Raw genomic sequence first — 26,535 nt, 5'->3', positions numbered from 1 at the left:
AACTTTGTTGTTGTTATTCTGTTGTGTCTGACTTTTCCTGACCCACCATTTGGAGTTTTCTTGACAAAGATACTGGAATAGTTTATTTTCTTCTCTAGCTTTTTGTAGAAGATGAAACTGAGACAAATAAGGTTAACTGACTTGCTCAGAATCACACAGCTAGTAAGTATCTAAGGCCAGATTTGAACTCAGGTCTTCCTGACTCCAAGTCTGGCAATCTATTCATTGTGCCACTTACTTGCCCCATTTTATCTTTATCCTAATAACTAATAAGGCAGTAGCTATGTTCATTCCCTCAATTGTAAAATGGGAATAATGATAGCACCTGCCTTCCAGGGTTGTTGTAAGGGTGAAATGAGATATTAGCAAGGTGCTTGGTACAGTGTCTCTCACATAATAAGTACTTAATAAATGCATGCTTTCTTCCTTTTCTTCCTTCCTGTTGAATGAATGGTAGAGATTGAGGAGACCACCTAGTGCAAAGATGAGAAAAAAACTGAGCCCCTAAGAGAAGTGATATACTCAAGTCCTATAGCTAAGTAATGGCAGACATGAGACAAGAACCTCAGTCCTGGGACTAGGGGGCCTGAATCCTGTATTCTTTTCAAGAGATTTCTGATGAGCCAGAAGTCAAGTAAATTCTCTCCTGGGGTTAGAGTAGGAAATGCAACAAATCAGAAGAAAATGGAAATGACAAACATGTCTTTCCTTAATGAAATATACAGCCATAGTCATCAGACCCATCACAAAGAGTGCTACCATACAGGCAAGTCAAAAGCACATTCTTTAATCACTGTTTGGCTTTGCCCCCATACAGGTGGACTGTACATTGCGGTCATGTGTGGTCAGGATTGTGTACTTTGTAATCTCTCAGAAAAGAAATTACTTGGATCTTATTTTATTATAAGAAATTACACTTGAACCTAGTTAATCCCTTGTAAAATTTCTGTCTTCTACTGTGTTCATCTTTTTTTTATGGGAATATAACCCCTTGTGTTTTAGTTGGGTTGATCCATAATTTGTTCTTCTCTGTAAACACCATTTTACAAGCAATTTTTTAAAAAATCTCTCAAAAGTATAGTCAAACTCTTAGCAGGATTCCAGCATTGAATTTTTCTTTTCCTGAAGACGTCTTTCTTCCTTTGGTTTCCCTTGGCATATAACACAGTGATTATCTGAGTTTTCTACAAGTCATGCTTTATTCTTTGGCCTTTCCAAACTGTTTTAACATCTCTTGGATAATGATTTGCAATGCTCTTCCTAGAAGGTCGGCTGTTAGCAAATTGGATAATGGAGGGACATGAATGAAAGCAGCACAGCCATTTCCATAATGCAGAGACAAATAGTAGGTATAATCGCAGACATATCTGTAACCACACAGAAATGCCATGGTAAGAATTGAACTAATCTCAATTGTCATAAAAGTCAGTTAGAGAAGAGGTTGTTTATCTGTAAATTGGACTACAAATGAAGGGAGTTTGTGGGAAGCTCCTTTAAAAATTGTTTTCAGGAAACACAAATTTTGGTCCAAGGTGGAGGTGGAAGGAGAGGGGAACCCACCCACAATGGAATGAACTATAGAATCTTGTGTGACAGTCTAAAATAGGTTTCTAGTAGCAGAAGTGGAGGGAACAGGGAGGAGTTGAACACTAGGGGTACCAAGAGGAGGAATCTTTATTTGATACAGGAAAATAGAGCCTTACTGACCTCACAGTGTTCTGCCATTTTCTAGGTTCAATAGATTCATAGAACAACTTGAATGACAATATTAGAGCAGAAGGAACCTGAGAGATCATTTAATGGAAGAGGAACCTAAGACCTGAGAGGTGAAGTGACTTGTCCAATTAAAATGGTGAATGAGCCCATACCCATGGTTTAATAGTAGTTTATATTAGTGTGTGTTTTGTATGTTTGTTTAGTTTGTCAATCAGCTTCCACTTATTTCATTTAATTCTTATAACAATCCTGTAAGGTAGCCAGGACAGGGAATGCTTTCTCCATATTATACATGAAAGATCTGAAGTTCACAGATGATGCTCTAGATGGAAAAGTCTCAGAAAACAATGGAGCTTAGACATTTCATCTTGATACCTAGTATTTTCTTTTCTTTTTTTTTTTTTGTGGGGCAATTGGGGTTAAGTGACTTGCCCAGGGTCACACACCTAATAAGTGTTAAGTGTCTGAGGCTGGATTTGAACTCAGGTACTCCTGAATCCAGCGCCGGTGCTCTATCCACTGCGCCACCTAACTGCCCCCATACCTAGTATTTTCAAGAACTGTCTTTGTTAAATAGTAAAAATGAGAATATAACAATATGAGAATTGATATTAAGTCATAGGTGTTTGGGTGCTTACTAGGTTCCTCCAAGTAAGAGAAATGCTGGGTTAAGCTTCAACTCTTCTGGTCTCTTTTTTCTTTCTTTCTTTCTTTTTTTTTTTTGGTGGGGTAATAGGGGTTAAGTGACTTGCTCAAGGTCACCCAGCTAGTTAAGTGGCAGGTGTCAGAGGCTGGATTTGAACTCAGGTCCTCCTGAATCCAGGGCCGGTGCTTTATCCACTGTGCCGCCTAGCTGCCCCAACTCTTCTACTTCTTTCTGCCACTAGTTGACATAATTGTTTTTCCCTAGCTCCTCTGGGCTCTGATGGCCACTGGGACTAGAGGAGAGATAGGGAGAGAAAGGAAGTGTGTGGGGGGCGGGGAGGAAGAGGGACAGGGATAGGGAGTATATGCTGGGGGGGAGGGGAGGGACAGGGATAGGGAAAGGAAGAGTATGTATGAGGAAAAGGGAGAGGGAGCGTGTAGAGAGGGAGGGGAGAGATTGGAAGCTAGTTTTTCTTCCAAAGCCTAGTACAAACATACAAAGGTGCTAACTGTCCTTAGCTCTAGTTCCTTCCCTTCCCTGTACTCCCAAGTCCATAATAGCTCCATAGGAGCTTGGGGGGGGGGGGGGGGAGGAGTGGAAGCGATATTCTAAGTAACCCATGGAGGGGAGGGCAGTTTTTCCTTAAAAGGTATTGCCATAGTGTCACACAGAAGATGGTAGTGGTGACAATAGGTCCCAAGTTTTCTGACGGTTCTGTGAGCATTCCACTGTACCACAATGACACTTTCTAAAGATTTGAAGCATTTTTCTCAGTTTGGGTTTCCTTATCAGCCTGCGGGAGGAGCTGTTGATTCCTTGTTCCTTTACTACCGGGAAGCTAAGTCAACAGCTCAAGTCATTAGTTCCCTGAGGTAATTAAGTCTTGATGAGGGTTTCAGTACCTTTTAAGGAAAAACTTATCTAACTTAGATGGCCTTAGAATAATGTTCGTCATAATAAGGGAGGGGCACAAATTGGTCTTTATGGTTCTTTTCTACTCTAACAGGTTAGTATTTATTAATTTAATGTTTTACACACCATCTTGAAGACAAGTTAAAAATAATAAACAAAATAAAAGTCTTTAGGGCTTATAACATGCCAATAAAATATTCACGGATCTTTCCCTTGCTTAGTCATGTCAGAAGTACACTGAAAAATTTGATAATGCATTAGTATAGTGGAGCAAGCACTGGCTTTGGAATCAGGAAGACCTAGTTTCAAATCCTTTTTTTAACACTCACTAGCAGTGTGACCCTGGACAAGTCATTCCTAAAGTGCCTCTTCTAAAATTATAGAATTCTACAATTCTAAAATTGTTGTAAGGCTTAAATAACTTCAGCTGTCCATGTGCCCCCTGGCTTCAAGTTGGGATCTTTTCTAAAGCACAGTAAACAGAGGTTTATTCCCCACCTTCTTCTTTAGTAAGACCTGTAACAGAACTATTCCATTTCCTGCCCCCTAGGGTCTTCTCCAAGGAAAATAAAACACTTTAACCTCTTGACCAAACTCCTATATCTCTTCCTATTCCTTCCTTCCTGCTCTGAGACAAGTTTCTTGAAGTCTCTCAAGGCAAAGCAACACCATCTACAACTAGGTCAAACTTCTGAGGAGGATTTGTACAATCCAAATCTCCTGCCTCCCTCAATAGACCTCTCTTCAATCACTAATACTCTTCCTGGACTTACTCCTTACTGTTAACATACTCTCATCCCCTGATTCTCACCCCATCTCTGTGATCCTGAACCTAGAGCTATAGATGTATTCATCCCTCCCTCTGGTCCATCTACATCAAACTTGTCCTCCCTCCCTCTCCAAAGCCCCACTCCAGATCTTTGTATTTTTCCACTTTGCTTTTTGGAATTCTTGGTCCATAATGAACAAACTTCCTTTTATCTTAAATCTCTTCCTTTATCACTTTTTCCATTTTCTGGTCCACATGGAAATCTGGTGTCTTCTTGTTGATAATGCTTCCCTCACTACCCCTTCTAGCATGGGCTATACTTTTATAACACTGGGACTTAGTGGGGGAGTTGGGATATTCCTTGCTTCCCAATGCCTCCTAACGTGTTCACTAAGAAGCCTGCCCCTCTTTTGAGTCATAGACTAACCCAGTTTATCCCCTATCCACAGCATGGTGATTTTTATTTATCAACCCTCAGGACATTCTCCCTCCTTCCTCAATGATTTCAGTCCCTGGCCCTCAGTATTTCCTTCCTTCCTTCATCTCCTGCTTTCATTCTAGGAAACTTCAGCATACACATTGATTCTCTCTCGAACACCCTAATTTCCCAGTTCTTCAATCTACTCAATTCCTATGCCCAATTTCTCCTTGTACTTCTGCTACCCAGTGATGATTGTTTCCTTGATTTTTCCATTACCCATAAGAATTCTACTTCCTTGTTCACAAATATTGAAATTCCTTTATCTGATCATAGTATTTTAGCATTCCATCTTTCCTTATGTCTTATGCTTCTAATCCTGTTCTTACATCCTCACTGATGGACCTCTATTCTCTCCCCTCAGTTCTTTCCCATGGCCATCACCCCTAGATTAGCTACATTCCTCTTCTTTCCCTAAATCAGTCTCTTGGTGAACCAACTCAACTATATATTATCCTTCACTCTTAAAACCTTTGTCATCCAAAGAATTGGAAATTGAGGGAATGTTCATCAATTGAGGAATGGGTAAACAAGTTGTGGTAAATGAATGTAATGGAATACTATTGTGCTGTAAGAAACGACAAGCAGGAGGAGTTCAGAGAAACCTGGAAGGACTTACATGAACTGATGCTGACTGAAAGGAGTAGAACCAGGAGAACATTGTACAGAGCAACAGCAACATTGTGTGATGAACAATGGTGATAGACTTGGCTTTTCTCAGCAGTGCAAAGATCGAAGACAGTTTTAAAGAACTCATGATAGAAAATGTTCTCAACATCCAGAAAAAATCATTGTGGACTATGAATGCAGATTGAACCATACTGTTTCTACTTTGGGGCCATTGGTTTTTTTTCCTTCTTTTTTGAGATTTTTCCCTTGTGTGCTGATTCTTCTCTCATAATATGACTAATGCAGAAATATGTTTAATGTGAAAAAAAACACCTTTGCCCTCTTGTCTCATTGTTGATCCTATGTTACCAAGCCTCAATCCTAGATTACCCCTTTCATCTGTCTCCTTTACTCCTTACTCATATGCTGCTGCACAGAGCTGGAGAAAACCATGAATCTGAATGACAAATTTTTATTTTCTTATCCTACCTCGGCCCTCACTGCAACAAGGCAAGTGTTCTATTCTTCTCTAATAAATTCTTTATCTCACTCCTTATTCCTGTCACTTTCTCTCCTCTCACTCTCTTCTAAACCCTCTGGCATCTAACTTTGTCATTCAATTGAAACTGATCCAATGATCTCTTAATTGCCAAATCTAATGGCCTTTTCTCAATCCTCATTCTTCCTGACCCCTCCCTCTAGCATTTCACAGTGGTGATTTTTGCCCTCTCCTTTTGAATCCTCAATCCTTACTAAATTGCCTCCAGGTTCTCCTGTCAGATGGCTCCTTCATCCCTTCTGCCAGTTCCTCATCCATGCCATGTCCACTAACTCAGCTGCCAAAGTGCTTTTCTCTAAAGCATGGGTCTGACCCTCTCACCCCCTCCCCTACCCAGCTCAGTGAGTTCAAGGGGCTCCTATTCACTTCCATGACCAAATAGAAACTCTTTTGTTTGGTATTTAAAGCTCTTCATTACCTGGCCTTTTCCTACCTTTCCAGTATCCTTATCTTTACTCTCCTACACTTTATATTACAGGAACATGGATCTCCTTGAAGTTCCTCAGACACTGTTTTATCCCATGCCTGGGATACTTTGTCCCTTCATCTTTGCCTTTTGGTTTCCCTTGCTTTCTTTGAGATGCAGCTGAAATCCCACTGTCTGCAGGAAGCTGTTCCTAGTCTCCCTAGCTGCTAGTGCCTTCCACTCTCATATTCCCCTCCATCTACTAAGTATGTATCTTATACCTACCTAGTGGTTTACATGTTTGTCACTCCCAATGGAATATAAACTCTTTGCAGGCAATGACTGTGGCTTTTGCCATTTTCTATATCCCCAGTGATTTTCCATAGTGATTGGCACATAGTGAGGGTTTATTAAATAAATGCTTGTTGACTATTTTTTTAAAAAAAGAGAATGTTTGTAATATATTTTACAAAGGTTGTATGTATGTAAAGGGGGGAGGGGGGGTTAGGACCAGATTTGTGAACAGAGGCCTTTTTTTCCCAGAAAAAAAAATTTAGTCTTAGATCATTGCCTGAAGCACTTTGAGATTAAATGAATTATCCAGGGTCACACAGCCAGTATGTGCCAAACTGATTTGAACTGAGATCTTTGATTCCAAGTCTGATCTCTATTCCCAATGCCTGACATGTAAATGTTAATTATGATTTTATTATTACTGCCCTCAGTACTGTAGATTCTCTTTTCCATTCTTATGATCACTTTACTGATTTGAAATATGATTGCATTAACCATTACTAACCAGCAACATTGAGCATAGAGCTCTGAAAGTGAACAAATGTGGTTGTTCAGCTCCTTTTCCAATTCTTAGATGGGATAGAGTTCTCTAAGACTATAAATTGCAGAGAAGGTGGTGGATCTAGATTGAAAGAAGGAGTTTTTTCAACAGGGATTTTCCCATGTCAAAAAAATAATAGGTGTCTAGTTCTTATCCCATTCTTCTCTGTGGAAGAAATAAATCCTTAACAGATGAGTAAAGGAGAAATTCAGAATTTTCTTCACTGATCCCCTACCTGATCATTGAATGACCTATAAAGGACAAAGGACTTACCTTCCTGCATCTCTGGAAAACAGAACCTGTATTCCATTGACAGAGATGTTTTTGCAAACTGCTTTCATATTGATAGTAGATTCAATCACATCTGGGCCATCTGACAGGCAGATCCCACCTTCTGGTAAAAACCCACAAATATCTGCATCTCTGTAACCTCGGTTCTTTCCACACTGTTCTAGGATGATTGCTTTGGAAGATGAAGCAAGTCCAACATGGACAGTGAACTGCTTAGGCAGGAGGGAAGGAAAAAAAGAGTCAATGACAGGAAATTAAAGGTTGGATATGTTCACAAAATATTGCATTAGTTCAAAGTTACAAGTGTGAGATCCAAGCTCAAAGATACAGAACACCTCAACCATATACACTGATGGGAAGCTTTAGTTTTGTTTCAAAATCCACAGGATATATGATGATTTATTGTACTTCCTCCACCCCCATGCCCACTATAAACATAAAACATAGTGACCTCATTCTGTTTTTTTTAACTAAATAAGTAATTGCTCGAATTCTGGGATTCAATTTTAAAAGCCCTCCATATTTCAACATTTTCTTAAATGGTAGCATTAACTGCCTGTTGGCTTAAGAATAAGTCCCTTGATCTGTATCCCAAAGAGATCATAAAAAAGGGAAAAGTACCTACATTACAAAAATATTTCTAGCAGCTCTCTTTGTGGTGGCGAAGATTGGAAATTGAGAGGATACTCATCAATTGGAGAATGGCTGAATAAATTGTGGTATGTGAATGTAATAGAATACTATCCTGCTATAAGAAATGATGAGCAGGCAAATTTCAGAAAAAGCTGGAAAGACTTAAGTGGACTGATGCTGAGTGAAGTGAGCAGAACCAGGAGAACATTATACACAGTAACAGCAACATTATGTGATAATCAGTTTTGATAGACTTAGTTCTTCACAATGATTCAAGACAATTCCAAAGAACTCATGATGGAAAATGCTCTCCACATCCAGAAAAAGAACTGTGGAGTATGAATGCAGATTGAACCATACTATTTTTACTTTTTTTGAGGTTTTTCTCTTTTGTTCTGATTCTTCTTTCACAACACGACTAATGTGGAAATATGTTTAATGTGATTGTACATATATAACATATCAGATTGCTTGCTGTCTTGGGGAGGGGGGAGGAAGGGAGGGAGGGAGAAAAAATTGGAACTCAAAATCTTATAAAAATGAATATTGAAAATTATCTTTACATGTAACTGGAAAAAATTAAATACTATTAAGATTTTTAAAAAGAATAAGTCCCTTGGTAGACTACCACAGGAAAAGCTTAGCAATTCTGCAGAATCTTGTCTCGTTTTAGTGAAGTTTTATTGATAGAAGTTAGTGAAAACCCAATAAAATCTTGTTGATAATTTATCTGAGTTGATTATTTCTCCTCTTTGAAAAATAGTTGTTACATCTTTAAAAGTATTTGTATATATGTGTTTTTTCCTTAGTATGTTTTTTTTGGTAGGGCAATGGGGGTTAAGTGACTTGCCCAAGGTCATACAGCTAGTAAGTGTCAAGTGTCTGAGGCCGGATTTGAACTCAGGAACTCCTGAATCCAGGGCCAGTGCTTTATTCACTGCGCCACCTAGCTGCTCTCTCCTTAATATGTTTTAAAACAATAATTGCCTCTTTTTTTAAGTCACCTTTTTTTTCCTTTTTGAGGGAAAAGTGATGATTTATACCTGTGATTTCTTCTATGAGGGGAACCATCTCCACTGATTCAGATCAGTAAATCATCTGTAACTTATACACCATTGCTAAGGGCATTAAGGGGGTTTTAAAAAGTTACCTAGGATCACACAACTAGTAAGTGTCAGAGGCTAGCACTCAGCTAGTCCAGACTCCAAAGCCATTTCTGTAGCTTTTCCTATCTGAGCATTTCTTTTAACATATTAGATGGTCATCTGCCCTCAAACAGGCTACCACTTTTCATGCATGCTAGATGGGATATGCTTCGATTATCCCTTCCTTTTTCTTCTTTTTCCCCTTCTTGCTCTTATATAAAACCCCTTAATTAATTTTTTTTTTTTTAGTGAGGCAATTGGGGTTAAGTGACTTGCCCAGGGTCACACAGCTAGTTAAGTATTAAGTGTCTGAGGCCGGATTTGAACTCAGGTACTCCTGACTCCAGGGCCGGTGCTCTATCCTTAATTAATTTTTTCATACCAGTATTTCAGCTTAATATAGTGTCACACTATATTATAGTAGATTGGACTTAGTGATCAGCCTGTAATGTGTCCCCTACCCCCGCCCCACACATACCAAATCCCACAGTGTAGCTAACGGTGTTCCAAAAATTGAATCCAATAAGCATTTATTGAGCACATACTATGTGCCAAGTATTATGCTAGATGCTAGAAATAGAAAACCAGCAACACAACAGTCCCATCCTCAAGGAGCTCCCATTCTCCTCAAACACGTCCTTTCCACACCCAGATTTCAGCATACTGCTACCTCGTTTTACATTAAGGTGGAGAATTAGCTGTCGCATAGAAAACAATCATTTACTTGGGGTTGAAGGGTTTGCCAAATTTTGGAGACTTGTTGCTTTGTTTTCTTGTAAACCACTGGCAGTTGCAGAATCTGAACCGCCACATTTTGCCCAGACCCAAATTGGAGAGTTCCTGTAAGAAAGAAACAAATTAGGCAGCTGCTGGGATTTTACAAATGACCATTTAAAGGGTTAACCCTTGTTTAAAAAATGCAGAAATATAGAACTGTTTCTCTTTCCTCATCCTTTTTGAGGATGTTTACACAGTTGACTACCTCTCTCCTTTAGGATATCATGCTCCCTTCTTCTCTGTTACACTGCTTTTTCCTGGCTGTCTTCTTACCTGGCTTACCCTCCTTCTCAGTTTCCTTTGCTAAACTGCCACCATCTCTAGCACCTAAATGCAGGTATTCATCCTCCAGTTTTGTCCTGGGTTCCCTTCTCTTTCTCTTCTCTCTTGGTGACCTCATTAGTTCCCTTGGGTTCACTTATCCCCATGCAGATGAGTCCCAAATTTGTACATCTCATTCTAATTTCTCTCCTGAGTTTCGGGCTCACGTTGCCGTTTGTATGTCCCAGAGGTATTTCAACATCACTGTATTCAAAACAAAACTTTCCTCAAGCTCCACCCTTTCCCTAAACTTCCCCTTTTCCTGTTGAGGACTCCACTATACTTCCAATCGTTCAAGTTCCCAACCTCAGTAAATCCTTGATTTTTTCCAATCTTCTACTGCCTCCCCCTCCATCTACTCAGCTGGCCAAGTCTTGTTGATTCAACCTTCATACCATCTCTCACATCCATCCTCCTCTCTCCACTCACAAGGATACTATCTTTGTTCAACAATATCCTAAAAACTGTTGTTGTTCGGTCATATATTTGATTCTTTGTGATCCCATTTGGGGATTTCTTGGCAAAGATACTGCAGTGATTTGCCATTTCCTTCTCCAGCTCATTTTACAAATGAGGAAACTGAGGTAAACAGGGTTAAATGACTTGCTCAAAGTCACACAGCTATTAAGAGTCTGGGGCCAGATTTGAACTCAGAAGATGAGTCTTCCTGACTCTAGGCCTAGCATTTTAGCAGCAACAGCAGCAGCAACACCACCATCAACAACTTGGACTGGCATTTAAAGTCCCTAACAACCATGCCCCAGCCTACCTTTGTTGTCTAATTTTGCATTCTTTTCCTCCACATACTTTATGTTCCTTCATAACTGACAAATTCAATTTTCAATTCAATTGAATTTAATCCTTCATCTCTTGCCCCTGTGAATTCACCTCATTCTTCCATGTCTAGAATGTACTCCTTCCTCATCTTGGGGGAGAGAACATCTTTATATATAAACAAATACATAAAGTAATTTGGGAGGAAGGGCACTAACAATTAGAGGTATCAAGAAAGGCCCTCTTTAGTAGATAGGCAATAACCTTCTAGTGAAGCTTTGAAGGAAGACAGGGATTCTAAATGCTTAACAAATGACAACTGAACAACTACATTATTGTTGATCATTGAACTGACAAGATATGATCCCTCAGAAGGACAGGTTCTCTCTCTATACCTAAGGACATTACTGCCTTAAGCTGTTGCCATAGTGTTTTTCAGGTAACTGTAGGGATTTGTTCATCTTTGTGCCTGGAAGGCCTTAGTTCATCTTCCTAGTGAGTTCACTGAGAACTTGTATCATGGAAATTGTCACAGGAATGGAAATTCAAGGGCTAAGATCCTTCTTATAGGTGAAAAAAGAAGAGATTGTATCTAGGGTCTCTGATGGCTCATTTTTATCATTATCTCGATCTAGAGCTGGAAGTGCTTTTAGGAATTATCTAGTCCAATCTTCTTATTTTCCACATGAGGAAACCGAGTCCAGGGAACACTTTCCTGAGGTTACAAGGGGCAGCAGGACTAGTTAGTGCCCTCACCCTAGATCCCTCAAAGGACTGTGCTTGTAAGAGGGGGCAACTATTACTCCTGTCCAAATTTGAGTTTCATATTTCTCTGGGGAAAAAAATGCTGGATCTTCAATAAGGGCTCTTGTATCACCTTTGGAGTTCTACTGAGCAATTTGGGAGGGAGATGATAAGGTCAAACTTTGTTTTCTAGTGACTCTGTTTCAGACTAAGGATGAGTCTTTTTTCCTTCCCTTTCTCATTTTGAACCATAAATTTTTTATTCATTCAATGATTCTTTCCCCAGCCTCCTGAGGGTTTATGGTACTGTTACTGCATGACATGGAAGAAGAAGTTCCGGGTTTCCATTATGTGGTAACAACTCTATTTGGGTTGGAATGATAAAGTTGTTCTTCCACTCCTGTGTGGACTTAACTTTTTAAATGACCAGGTTCAGTTGGAAAGAAGCCCCAAAATGACCTGGACCCAGTACATGGAAGGTCTAGCCCAGCCTGGGAACCAGGTCATCCTGACATTCTATTATTGTATTGTTTGGATGGCCAGACTGGCAAGTACTTGAAAAAAATATGGAGAGACAGGAGGAGAGGAAGACAGACAAGAAAAGAAAGGCAGTGAGTATGGGGGATTTCTGAGTGCTATCCTTTAAAATGTCTCCAATGATGTGGCAGAATACACATAAGGTCTTTCTCAACACCAGTGCTTTGGGGTACAATGTTTATCATCCTTTCAGCAATATTATCAAGAGCAGGTTGATCCATTCCTTGTGAATATTTCTCATCATGTAAGGACAATTATAATTCTCTCCTGGCATGATGGGGTTGGTACTCATGCTGAGTTTCCCCAGTAATTTTTCTGATCTATTATGGTGTGTGCCTTCCACGTCGCCAATTTAATTGTCTTAGAGAGGTCACATAGAAGTGGCTAGAAAACTTGCCTTGAAGCCAGGTCTTCCTGGCTTCAAATCCAATCTCTGACACATACTGGTTGTGTGAAACCTGGTAAGTCATTTGATTTCTCCATCTAGGAAGTTGTCCCATCCTTTAAAACTGAAGATAAGGGGCTGACCTGGATTGGCAAAGCTTTCTTTGCCTTGGAGCTGCCTATGCCAATAAAAACACGGGTCTAGTTCCTAACACTATTTGTCCTATATATTTAAGAATTCATGAGGGCCCAAACTTGATAGACAATATTCTTCAAAGTTTTAACATTCCTGGGATAAATTTTGCCATAGTGCCTCAGAAGATATCTCTAAAAGCCAGAGTTCTGCCTCTTTTTCTTTCCCCAGCAGCTCCAGAATATGAGGGAAAAGAGCCTGGAATTATGTGGGAAGATCTGTTCTGAGTACCTGCCATATTAAGATGGGGCATAGTTTCTACGACCTGTTGCATCACAGGTAATTTCAGGCCACTTTCACAGGTCTGCTCTAATGGGATGGGTCCCAGCACCAAATAGTACTTAACGGGGAAATCTGCCTTTGAATGCTACTTCCTGAATAACCGTTCCAATTTTCTTGTCAGCGGAAACATTGATTAGCTGTGCTCAATAAGCTATCTGACACAAGCAAGAAAACAATGCCCATGGGAAGTCAACAAACCCAGAGAATAGGGCCAGTCTTTCTCCCCCGGAGCATGGTCCGGCTGTGATTGATCATTGCATCATCTTCACTTAAGAATGCAATTCTGTTTCTTGCTTTGACAAATAAATAAAGAACAGTCCGGGCTGGCTCACAATTAGCATTTTATTTTCCACTACAGCTCTTGCACGTGCGTGAGCACGCGCGCACATACGCGCGCGCGCACACACACACACACACACACACACACACACACACACACACACACACCCCTCCCCCACACCCACCACTACCCACCACACATTGCTGCTGCTGCTGCTACTGTTGCCACCATCACGCACACTGTATAAGAGTATTCTACTTGAAACTCAAGTTTGTAGAAATGCTGTTGGGGACAGCTAGGTGGCACAGTGGATAAAACATGGCCCTGGATTCAGGAGGACTTGAGTTCAAATGTGACCTCAGACACTTGACACTTACTAGTTGTGTGACCCTGGGCAAGTCACTTAACCCTCATTGTCCCACAAGAAAGAAAGAAAGAAGAAAGAAAGAAAGAAAGAAAGAAAGAAAGAAAGAAAGAAAGAAAGAAAGAAAGAAAGAAAGAAAGAAAGAAAGAAAGAAAGAAAGAAAGAAAGAAAGAAAGAAAGAAAGAGAGAAAGAAAGAGAGAAAAGAAAAGAAAAGAAATGCTACTGATTGTCATTTTAGAGTATGTGTTTGGTGACTCTTATCACCTATGCCTCTAGAAAAGTGCAGAAAGATCTGGGGTTCAGAGCAGACCATAAATTGAAGAAAAGACAAGGTAGGTTTTATTTTCCCATGCACTGAGACTCCACATTCCCTTGGCATTTATTTTATGTATTTCTGTGTCTTATTTCTTTCTTTCTCCTTATGCATCATTTCTCATCCCCCACCACTGAAAATTGTACCATAAAATGACAGTGGAAGCACTATGGATGTTTTCTTTGAACCAACAAAGCAACAGCATATCAATAATTATGATCCTACCACAATGGCAGTAGAAACCTTAGGATGACCTAGAAGGGGTTTTCTGTTGCTTTGAATCCATTTTCTTATTTGTCCATATATCTGTTGCTTTCTATGAGACCTCACCTCCCCACTCCAATACATTGCCAGTTTTTCCTTCTTATAGATTATAGGTAAGGTCCTGTCAAGTTCTGAGGTCAGTCAATACCTGTCAGCAAACATTTATTAAGTCCTTGCTGTGTGCCAGACTAAGCACTGAGGATACAAAGAAAGGCAAGATCAGCCCTGATCCTCAAGGGACCTCCATTCTAATGGAGAGGACAACCTATAAATACATACATATATGGAAGCACATACATACAAAAGAGATACAGGTAATCTTAGAGGTGAAGGGGCAGCTAGAGGGTCTGGAAAAGGCCACCTACAGAAGGTGGGATTGGAGAGGGTAGGAAGCCAGGGCAAGTAAGAGATGGAGGTGAGGAAGGAGAGCATTCCAGCCAATGCAAAAGCAGAGTCAGGAGTTGGAGTTCTGTGTGTGAGAAAAACAAAAACAAAAACAAGTAGTCCAGTGTATTTAGATTGTTGAGTATGTAGAAAGGAATGAAGGTGATAAGGGGGCAGGATATGAAATCTTAAAACATTTAAAAAAAATTTAAGTGAAAACACACACATATACACACATCACCCATCAGCTATGGTAATTTAAAATTCTGAGTTGCAAATTCTTTTCCTCCCTCCCTCTCTCCCTTCCCCCCCTTAAGAAGGCAAACAATTTGATATAGATTATACATGTACAATCATGCAAAACATATTTCCATTTTAGCCATGTTGCTAAAGAAAACACAGACCCAAAAAACCCAAGAAACTACCCAAACAAATAAGAGCATTAAAGAAAGTTTGTTTTTTAAAAAATATGCTTCAATCTGCATTCAGGATCCATCACTTCTTTCTTTGGAGGTGGGTAGCATTTTTTATCATAAGTCCTTCAAAATAGTTTTCGATCATTGTATTGCTGAGAATAGTTAAGTTATTCACAGTTGATCATTGCAATATTGCTGTTACTATGAACAACTTTCTCCTGGTTCTGCTCACTTCAATTTGCATCAGTTCATATAAATCTTATGAAAAGTTTTAAATGCCAAACAGGGAAATTATATCCTGGAGGTTATAGGGAGTCATCAAAGTTTACACAGGTGGAGAGTGACATGATCAGACTTATTCTTTAGGGAAATAACTTTGACATTTGACACTTTGGATTGGAGTGGGAAGAGACAAAGCAAGATCAATAGAAGACTAATCCAGTAGCCCAGGTGGGAAGTGAGAGAGACCTGTAAAAGGGGATGGGAAAAGGGTAGAGAGAGAAAATCCATATGAGAGATGTTGTGAAGATAGAAGTGATGGTGGCATATTGGGTGCCAGCTGAGTGAGAATGAGGAGTCAAGGATGACAGTGAAGATGCTGTCTTGGGACACTGGAAAACTGGTATTCTCAACAGTGATAGGGACTTTGGGAAGAAAAAGGGCTTGTAAGGAACAGATAAATGAGTTCTATATTGGACATGTTAAATTTGAGATGCCTCTAGGACAGCTAATTCAGGATATCCAATAGGCAGCTGATGATGCAGGACAGGAGTTCTGGAAAGAGATTAGGGCTAGATATATCGATCTCAGAATCACCTGCATAGAGATGGTAATTAAACCCATGGGAGCCAAGGAGAGATACTACAGCATAAAAAGAGAAGGGATCTCAGAACAGAATGCTGGGAGATATCCACAGCTATTGGACTAGAGCCAGAGGCAAAGACAGAGCTTTTTCTTAGGGTGGGAAATTTAATGGTTATTCAATAGCACCCAATAACAGCATCACTATGGCCGCAAATACCTTGCCTTAATGGTAACTGTTGTGGTTTGTCTCATTTTGAGGGTGTTGGTTTCTTTCTTTGCTTCTCCGCTTCCCATAATTATCATGCTCTAGGAGGTAAGCTTAATCCCTTCTCAATTTGCCTCAGTTTCAGAATATGCTTAGTATGACTATGAGTTTAGAGTTTAGATTTTTGTGGAGAGGGAAGAACAATGAGCAGGATAGTAGTGCAGGATTTTCTCAATGGAGTGGGGGGGGAAGAATAAATAACTACTTTCTGGGGAAAAATATATGACAAAGAAAGATTTATGTGAGTATCTCAGTGGCCAATCTGTCAGTTTCAATTTATTCTGAAATCTTTATTCATCTTCAAGATGCTCATCCTATTTCATAAACATGGCAATAGAGTACATCAATGAAATTAATTGAAATCAGATTCTTCTAAAATTCTTCTAGTCTTTAAGAATTCTTCACATGCCTGAGAAGTTCTAATTAGAGGGAGTATTTGTCTGTATCTAGAAGTATTTCTGAGGAAAAGCCAGGAAGAGAGAGGTGCTTTCTTGGTGATTGCAAGTTGCTTACACTGAAAATTTCCTTTCCTTTCAAGCTGTAAATTTGGAGCCTTGGATTCCAGTTAGAGAGAAAGGACTGGACCACTTCTAGAGGCTCAGATTGCTGCTTTGCATCCCTCAACCCCCACCAGTTTGGAGATACATTGGAGAATTAGACATGTCTGAGCCCAGCCCATGGAAAAGAGAAAAAACAAAATAAGAAGGAAGGTCGTGAGGGACCTGGATACAATGGAGTATCAGATACTGACTAGTTCTATTCTCCTCCACCCCAGCCAGCAGCAAATAGTCAAGGATTTGTTTTAATAGCTTATTTCCAAAGGCAAGGGCTTTTCATTTTGAATAGCTTATGCCATCAGTATTATTGCTGTTTTAAGGGAGAAAAGTGTGTATGTGTGTGTGCGTATACACATGCTTGTGTAAGATTGTGTGTTGGAAGGGGATACAAAAAAAGGAAAAATTCTTTTCTAGATGTTCTCTCCTAACAATGGAAAAGGGAAATTTGCAAGAAGAGAAATATACGGGTCAATACAGTATACCACAGTACTGTATTCCATTTGAGAGAAGAAGGTTGTGGAAAGAATATTGGGCCTAGAATCAGAAGGTCTGGGTTCAAGGTTTGATGCTTCTTAGCTTTGTGCCTGTGGACAAGTTACCGAAATCTAATGAGCCTCAGTTTTCTCTCAATGGGAATAATAATCATCATACTCATCCTATCTATTTCACAGGGTAGAGATGAGGAAAATGTTTTATAAATGTTTAAACCACTACAAAAATATAAACTCTTGTTAATATGTATGTCTTTAACTAGTCTGCAATTGTTTCATATACATGTTTTGTCTTCTAATTAGATTGTATGATGGTACATTACTGTGTCTATAAATGCAAACCAATACAGTGTTGGATACATAATTCAACAAATGCTGGCCAGTCAGACAGTGATGACATTAGTTCTTTGTCTGTGGTCATTCCTTGACAATTTTCTGAACATCTTCTACCCCTGAGGATGAAATCCTGCCAATCTCAGAGGAACTCCAGCTATTGTGCCAACCTCAAATTTTATAGCATCCCCTGATGGTATTAGACCCATGGAAAATGTTTATGCTACAGGTTCTGAAGACATTGCTACTCGATTCTTTTTTTTTTCTAGCAACAAACATTTATTTTATTTTTTTCCAGTTACATGTAAGGGTAATTTTCAACATTCATTTTCATAAAGTTTATAGTTCCAAATTTTTCTCCCCCCTCCACAAGATTGCAACCAGGTTATATATGTACAATCTACAAGTGTTCTTTTTTTATCAGTTCTTTCTATGGGGGTGGATAGTAAGCTTCCTCATTAGTTCCTTGGGATTGTCTTGAATCATTGGCTACTCGATTCTTAAAGGAGGGAGGCAAATAAATAAGGGGGATGGCTAGGTGGCACCGTGTATAGAGTGCCAGGCCTGGAGTCACAATGAAGACTCATCTTCTTGAGTTTAAATCTAGTCTTGGACACTTACTAGCTGTGTGACCCTGGGCACGTCACTTAACCATGTTTGCCTCATCTGGAGAAGGAAATGGCAAATGACTCCAGGGGTTTTTATTGTTGGGCATTTGGTGTTGCCATCATTGCTGCCCACTGAAAGCAAAGGATGCAGAAGAAAAAATAGAGATAGGATATGAGCAGCTGGCTAGGAGATGGTGTTTGGAAATATTATAAAATATAGGAATGACTGGCTTCTATTCAGAAATGAAGTTTTGCAAGGGATAGCAAAATATATTTATTTGGTATCTTTCACATCTAAGGCTTTAAATTGAAAAGGAAAGGAAAGAGATAGAAGGCAGCTATAACAGCTAAGCTAAATATCAGAGTAACTACAATGTAGTTTAAATCCTGGCCACTAAGTGGTCCTGGAGTCAGGAAGACCTGGGTTCAAATACTGCCTCAGACCTTACCAGCTTTGTGACCCTGGACAAATTACTTAACCCTGTTTACCTCAGTTACCTTGTCTGTAAAATGAGTTGGAGAAGGAAATGGCAAAACCGCTCCAGTATCTTTGCCAAGAAAACCCCAAAGGCAGTCACGAAGGGTCAGACATGATTTAAATGACGGAACGACAAATGTAAAATGCTTTGGAAATCTTAAAGTACTATGTAAATGTTAACTACTGTTATTAGCAAAAATAGCAGAAATTCATAGGAGCCAACATCCATGAAAACAACCAGAAATATAAGCTATAAGTTTGAATGGCTAGACACAAATGCATAAAGTATAAAAACTGAGCAAGATGAGCTAAAAAGGCCCTTAATACAAGGAAGCAAATTTGAATTCATATAGATATCAATTAAATATGTTGGAATGAAACCTTTGACTAGAATATAGTTTGGCAATCAATTTTATTCAAAAGAAAAAATATAGGTAGGGGGTAATGTAACTAGTAACACATATGTGGATATATATTTATTTAGTCTACTATGTATATCTCTCCATCTATCATCTATCTATCTATAGATCTCTCCCTTTCCCTCTCCCCCTTCCCCCTCCCCATCCTTTCTGTGTGTGTGTGTGTGTGTATGTGTGTGTAAAATACTCATATGAGGAAATCCAGAAGTCAGAAAGAGGAAGCATGGTGGATATATTTGGTAGAAGAGCAATGAAGGCTGAAATGGAAGTGATAATATTGTCAGAGATTACATGCCAGAAAAAGGAAATAGATAAGGAGTTTGGGAAAGAGATCACAAGTCTGGTACAAAGCTATGCTAGAGTAGCCATGGTTATTTAAAATAATTAAACAGCTATTAAATTCTCTGTGTGTGTGTGTGTGTTTCTCTCTTCTCTCTTTCTCTCTCTCTTGCCTCCTTTATCTGTCTTCTCTTCCTCCACCATTTTCTCTACCTTTCTGTCTCCCCCTCCAAATCTGCCTCAGTTATAATTTCCTCCTTCAAAAGATCAAAGAACCAACAGGGGAAATGCCGTATCTAACTTTCACTATCATGGAGAAGCTGGTTGTTGGGATCAAAAGGATTGGAATCTCAGGGAAAAGTGTAGTCTCTAGACTAGACTTTCTGATAGAAAAGAAAATTCAGGGAGAACAGATTTTAAAGAGTATAGATAAATAATAAGTGGGAGTTCATGGACTAAATTTCTGGAGACATCTGCTATAGACTGAAACAAGGGCAGATAACAGGGTAATTACAAAAATATAAAACAGTACTCTCAGTATAGGCAGGCCTGACAAATGTTAAAGTGAGCTAGGATTGGTAAGGATAGCTAAGAACAGCAAAGGGTACTTTGTTTTAAGCTACACTGGGAAAAAGAAGAGGGTTAGATAAGGGATAGAACTGCTGCTCAGGGAAGATAGACAATAATAACTGATGACAAAGAGGAAGCAGAGATATTCTGTTCTTTATTTGTTTGGGTTTTTTTATCAAGAAGAATGATTTTCTTCAGACTAGAAAGGAAGTAGCAAAATGGCTAATAGGGAATTCATATAAAAGATAAATAAAGAGATTGTAATAAAGCTTATAGCTGCCTTTAATAAGCAAAACCAATCTGGCCCAGATAAATTACATCCTCAACTTCTGAAGGAACTGGTGGATGTAACTGCTAAGCAATTCTCAATGAGATGAGAAAGTTTTTTGAGAATGGTAGAGGTACCACAGAATTGTAAACTGGCACATGTCCTAATAAGACAATGGAATCAAGTGTACTTGACTGATTCCTGACAAAATTCTGGAATGCATTATTATCAAAGAGATGACTAGTAAACATCTAGAAAAGGGAATGATGGCCCCCAAAAGCCCAAAACATAAAAATCAGGTCATGCCATGTCTACCATTTTTTTTTTCTGGAGCTACTAAAATGGTAAATTATAAAAATGCTGGATCTAATTTACCTAGATTTCAACAAAGATTTGTGGAAATGTTTCATACTATTCTTGTGAGAAAACCAGAGAAATGTAGGTGAGGTGGTAGTATAATTTGAGTGGCCAGGCCCCAAAATTAGTCACTAATATTTTGATGTCAACTTAGCAAGAGGTCTCCAGGAATCTTTACTCTGTACTGTTTAGCATTATCAATGACTTTGAAATGTCTCTGGAAGATGGATTTGTATGAGGTAAAACTGGAGGCAAAGACACCAATTATGAGGTTATTGCTATAGTATAGATGAGAGGTGATAAGGACCTGAACTAAGGAGAATAGGTTAAAATTTTAAGAGGTGCTAGAGTGTGGGGGCAGCTAGGTGGCACAGTGGATGAAGCACTAGTCCTGGATTCAGGAGGACCTGAGTTCAAATCCGGCCTCAGACACTTGACATTTACTAGCTGTGTGAACCTGGGCAAGTCACTTAACCTCCATTGCCCTGCCAAAAAAAAAAAAAGAGGTGCTAGAGTGGTAGGATTTACCATATTTGGTAATTGCTTGCATAAAGGCATTGAGAGGGAAGGAAAAATCAGAAATAATTCCGAGTTTGTGAGATTGAGTCACAGTAAGGCTAGTGGCTCCATTCAAAGAAATACACACTATAGAGTATGGATAGTTTGGGAGAAATATGAGTTCTGTTTTGGATGTGTTGAGTTTGAGGTACAGTGTGAGATTATTTCCAGGGAGAGATATTTAAGGGAGGAATTAGAGGGGAATATTTAGACTTTGGAGTCCTATGCCTATATTAGGGCAAGCTAGGTGGCAAACTGGATAGAGTGCCAGACCTGGAGTCAGGAAAACTCATCTTCCTGAGTTCAAATCTGGCCTCAGACACTGACTAGCTGTGTGGCCCTGGGCAAGTCACTTGACTCTGTCTGCCTCAGTTTTCTCATCTGTAAAAATGAGCTGGAGAAGGAAATGGTAAACCACTCCAGTCTTTTTTCCAAGAAAAGCCCAAATGGGCTTGTGAAGAATCAGAGATGACAGAAAAATGACTAAACAACAACAGAAATTTAAATTGAACTCACATGCATTGACTAGATCACTTGGGAGTGTAGAGTGGATGAGAAATCTTAGGAAAGAGCCTTGAAAAACACCCTCACTTCTTGAGTAGAAAAAGGCTTTAAAGCAGAAAAAGACACTGAAAATAAATGGGCCCACAAGGAATAGGCAAACCAAAAGACAACAGTGTCACAAAATCCAGAAAAAAGAGTGTCCAGGATCAATAGCTTCAAGGGAAGTCAAGTAGGATGAGGACTAAGAAAAGTCCATTAGATTTAGAATCTAAAAGACAGATAAGAAAAGATGAGTTATTTTGGTTTCAGTTAAGTGGAAGAACTGGAAATTAAATTGAAAAGGAAGAAAAAGTAGGAGGAATATGAGGACATGGAAACAATGAGTCTAGATAGTACTTTCTGGGAATTTGATTGTGAAAGAGAGAAAAGGGACATGGTTGTCTTTCATACCTGGTCAAATAAGGCACCTTTTCCACTTTTGCAGTGTTGGGATGCAACGAGGGGCCTAGAGTTCTGTCTAAGGTATGTTTGGGGATATTTTGGATATTTTGAATACTTCCAACTCAATAAGGAAAAAAATCTCCAAGGTCATGGAGTTATCAATCTAGGAATTGCTTTATATAACAGTGTCTTACAGATGACCACACTTTTGCATACATGAGAATTTTCTGACATTTAAATAACACATTAAGGGATTAAAAGTGTTTTACATAAGTTAATCTGAATAATTATTACAGTGACTTTATTCTGGTTATTTTATGAAGAAACTGAGGCTCAGAAAGAGCTAGTCATGGCTTGTTCATGGTTGCAGAAGTAATAAATGTCAGAACTGGGATACAAACCCAGCCTAGCTGATTCCAAGCCTAGCATTCTTTCTATGGTTTGACGCAATAGATACTTCCTACCAAACCTCATATACCAACCCCTCCGAAGTTACATTCATAAATCCATTTTGTTTTGACCCAACAGGTGTTTCCCAATAAATAAACAGCCCTTTCCCTTTCTCTAAAATCTATCACCTGAAAATAGTAAAGTAAAATAGCTAACAATTGTATGGCACTTTAAGATTTGCAAAGGACTTTACCTATGTAATATCATTTGATACAAAACCACCTAGATTAATGATTGTTACTAACAGTACTAGTCAATTTTCACTTTGTAATTTTCTCTTTGTTAACGAGAAGGAAGAGTGAATATTGTATTTTCTATTTAGAATTTTCCCAAGTTACATGTATAAAGAAATTTTCACATCAATTTTTAAAACTTTGTGTTCCAAATTCTCTTCCTCCCTCCCTCTGCACCCCCCTTAAGAACTCAAGCAATTCAATATAAATTATACATGTGCAGTCATGCAAATCATTTCCGTATTAGTCAGGTTGTGAAAGAAAACAGACAAAAAACTTTAGAAAGAGGAACTAACAAAAAAATTATACTTCAATCTGCATTCAGATACCATCAGTTCTGTAGATGGATTGCATTTTCATAAGTCCTTCTGATAGTATCCTGCTCATCATTTCTTACAGAACAATAGTGTTCCACCTTAATCTCATCCCACAATTTGTTCAGCCTTTTCCCAGTTGATGGGCTCATCCGAATTTCGAATTCAACTTTTTTTTTAAATGAAGAATGAGTATTGTAAGTCAGCATAATGACCATTGTTTTTCATTATACTTGATGAGAGTTTTGTTGTGTTTTAGTGTTGTCGTTATTTACATTTTTGCATTTAAATATTTTATTCTCTTGACTGCTTTTTTCAGTTTTCACTTTGTACAAATCTTCTGATCTTTCTCTAAATTCTTCATATTTGTATTTTCTTATATTCTATCCATTACATTCAAATACCATGTTTAAACTAGGGGATACTAGTTTAGTTATACCCCAGTCATCGAGCACATTCTTTTTCTAGCTTTTTTGTTGTCACAAATAGTGATGTTATAAATACTTTTGTACATATGAGTCTTGTTTTCACTAATCTCCTTGGGGCATAATCCCAGTAATGGGATTTCTGGGTCATTGAAGATGAACAGTTTAGTAATTATTCTTACATAATCTTCTTCCAAATTACGTTCAACAACAATTCAACCATCAACTCTACAAGCAGTGAATGCCTTTTTCTTCCCACAGCCTCTCCAACACTGAAATTTCCCATATTTTATATTTTTTTTTGCTAAGTTCATGGGTGTGACTCATAAATAACCTTAGGGTTGTTTTCATTATATTTTGTATCTCTATTTCTTAGTGATCTTGAACAATTTTTCAAATGAATATTGAAAGTTATAATCAAAAGCACATTCTTATAGTACCTTAAGATTTGCAAAATTCTAAAACCAGCTAGGTGGTATAACAGATAAAGCACTTGACTTGGAGTTAGGAAGACTCAAGTCCCAAACCTACTTCCAACACTTAATATCTATGGGACCCTGGATATGACACGACCCCTCAGCCTCAGTTTTCTCATCTGTAAAATTGGGATAACCATAGTATTTACTTCACAGGGTTGTTATAAAGCCCAAATAAAATAACATGTGTAATATACTTTGCAAACTTTAAAGTGCTGTATAAACGTTAGTTGTTATTATTTTACATACATTATCTTATTTCATCCTCAGAAGAGCCTGATGAGGTAGATGCTGTAATCATCCCCACCACTGGACAGTCTTCTTTTTCATAATGTCCTCTCCTCCTTAGATTATAAACTCCTTCAGGTCAGGAACTGTCTTTCTTTTTCTTATTTGTATCTCCAGAACTCAGCACAGTGCCAAATAGTAGACGCTTGATAAATGTTTATTAGATTGAATTAATGAGGACTAGGAAAGGCTTTTTGCAGAGCTAAAACTTTAGCTGAAACCGGAAGGAAGCCATGGAAGCTAGGGAGCTGAGGTGAGGGAGGAGAGTGGGCCAAAATTCTAGGAGTTGGAATCAGCCAATGAAAATTCAGGGAATAGGGACGAGTGTCAAGTAGGCAAGGAGATCATTGTCACTGAGCAGGTGGAGGGGAATATGAAGGAAGTTTAAGTATAAGAAGAGAGAAGGAGACATATACAAGAGCTGTTAGGAAGGTAGAAATGACAGGATTTGACAGCTGATTGGATTTGGGGTGTGTGTGTGTGTGTGTGTGTGTGTGTGTGTGTGTGTGTGTGTGTGTGTATGAGAGAGAGAGAGAGAGAGAGAGAGAGAGAGAGAGAGAGAGAGAGAGAGTAAGAGTAAGAGAGTATAAGTTGATGATGACACTTATGCTGCTAACCTGGGTGTCTCTCTGTCCACGCATTCTCTTTTTCTTTTGGTGATTCATCTTCCACATCACAACTCTTAACTGTGAAGTACCCCAAGGCTTTGTCCTGAATCCTTTCATCTTCTTTCTCTACCCACTCTCATGGGTTCAATTATTATCTCTATGCAGATGAACCTGAAATCTATAAATTTAGCTTCAATATCTCTCCTCAACTCCAGTCACGAAGTTAAAACTGCCTATTGGATATTTCAAATTGGGTGCCCATTAGGCATCTTAAATTCAATATGTCCAAAACTGTACTCATTATCTTTTTTCCCAAATATATCTCCTTTCAGAACACGCCTACGTCTATCAAAGGAACCAATATCCTTCCAGTTACCAAGGTTCACAACTTTGGCATTATTCTTTTTTTTTAATTAAAAAAAATTTTTTATGGGGCAATGAGGGTTAAGTGACTTGCCCAAGGATACACAGCTAGTAAGTGTCAAGTGTCTGAGGCTGGATTTGAACTCAGGTCCTCCTGAATCCACTTCGTCACCTAGCTGCCCACTTTGGCATTATTCTTGACTTCTCAGGGACTGTTTGTTTTTGTATCCCCTGGCACAGAGTAAGTAATTATCTATGTGGCCCTGGACATAACATTTAACTTCTCTCAGCCTTGATTGATTTGTTGATTGACTTATTGAAAATCAAGATTATTTTTGCTTTCTGATACCTCACATATCCAGTTGTTTGCCAAATCTTGCCATTTTTACTTTCACAATACTTCTTGCAATTATCCCTCTCTCTGAAAGGGCTTTTTCTTTGAACTGCTGCAGTGGTCTTCTAATCAGTCTTCCTTCATTTAGCTGCTAAAGTGATTTTCCTAAAGTACAGATCTGATCATGTCTCTCCCCCACCTACTCAATAAATTCCAGTGGCTCTCTTTTGCCTGAAGATCAAATATAAACTCTACTATTTTGCTTTCAAAGCCCTTTCTAACCTGCCCCCAACTTTCCTATACTCTATAGTCCAACCAAATTGGCTTTATTGACATTCCTCACATATAACACTTTACCTTCCTTTGTATTGGCCCCTTGCTGAGAATGTATTCCTACATTACCCCTATATGTTGGAATGCCTTGCTTCTTTCAAAAGCCTAAGATCCACATTCAAAATGAAGCCTTTCCTGATACTCTCTATTTATTTATGTAAACATTGTCTCCTCCATTATAATATAAGCTCCTTGAGAGAAGGAAATATTTTTGTTTTTTGTATCCCTCCCCCCACCCCCTACCCCAAACTAGAAAGGAATCAAGCATATGGTGGTATTGTTTGGCTGTTTCATTTGTGTCTGATCCTTCATGAACTTGTTTGGAGTTTTCTTGGCAAAGATATTGTAATTTAAAAACAAAATTTTCTTCTCCAGCTCATTTTAGATGAAGAAACTGAGGCAAACAGGGGTAAGTGACTTGAACAGGGTCACCTAGCTAGTAAGTGTCTGAGACTAGATTTCAACTCAGGTCTTCCTGACTCTAGGCCTGGGGTTCTATCCACTGAGCCACTTAGTTAATATATTGTTGTTGACAGACTGAAAATTGATCATTTTGCTTCCTCTTTTACTATATTTATTAATTTAATTTCTTCTTCTTGTCTTTTTCTCTAGAAATGCTAGCTCTAGCTAGCATTTTTAACACCACATCAAAAGAAGAAGATGATGATGAAGAACCACCACTAAGGCATCCTTATTTTATCCTTAATTTTATTTGGAAAGTTTCTAGTATTTTTCTTTTACAAATA

The 26,535-nt window shown here is 38.7% G+C and overlaps 1 protein-coding gene across 2 annotated transcripts in view; it reads right to left on the bottom strand.

Annotated features, from left to right (window-relative positions):
• The window catches only part of PGPEP1L (pyroglutamyl-peptidase I like), an 89,829-nt gene that overhangs the window by 3,437 nt on the left and 59,857 nt on the right, over window positions 1–26,535 (bottom strand). The window contains exons 5-7 of one of the 2 annotated variants that reach the window (XM_043982685.1): window positions 9,724–9,839; window positions 7,204–7,430; window positions 841–1,367 (exon numbers count right to left, since the gene is read on the bottom strand). In XM_043982685.1, coding sequence (XP_043838620.1) covers window positions 1,199–1,367; window positions 7,204–7,430; window positions 9,724–9,839 — 512 coding nt within the window. In that variant the 3' untranslated portion in view covers window positions 841–1,198. Of the gene's footprint in view, window positions 1–840; window positions 1,368–7,203; window positions 7,431–9,723; window positions 9,840–26,535 lie in introns of those variants that run through there. The other variant, XM_043982686.1, reaches the window with a different exon arrangement.

This window comes from Dromiciops gliroides, chromosome 2 (genome assembly GCF_019393635.1).
Source record: "Dromiciops gliroides isolate mDroGli1 chromosome 2, mDroGli1.pri, whole genome shotgun sequence".
Classification (NCBI taxonomy): Eukaryota; Metazoa; Chordata; class Mammalia; order Microbiotheria; family Microbiotheriidae; genus Dromiciops; species Dromiciops gliroides.
The sequence above is the reverse complement of the archived record's forward strand: the minus strand, read 5'-3'. Positions and strand labels throughout refer to the sequence as shown.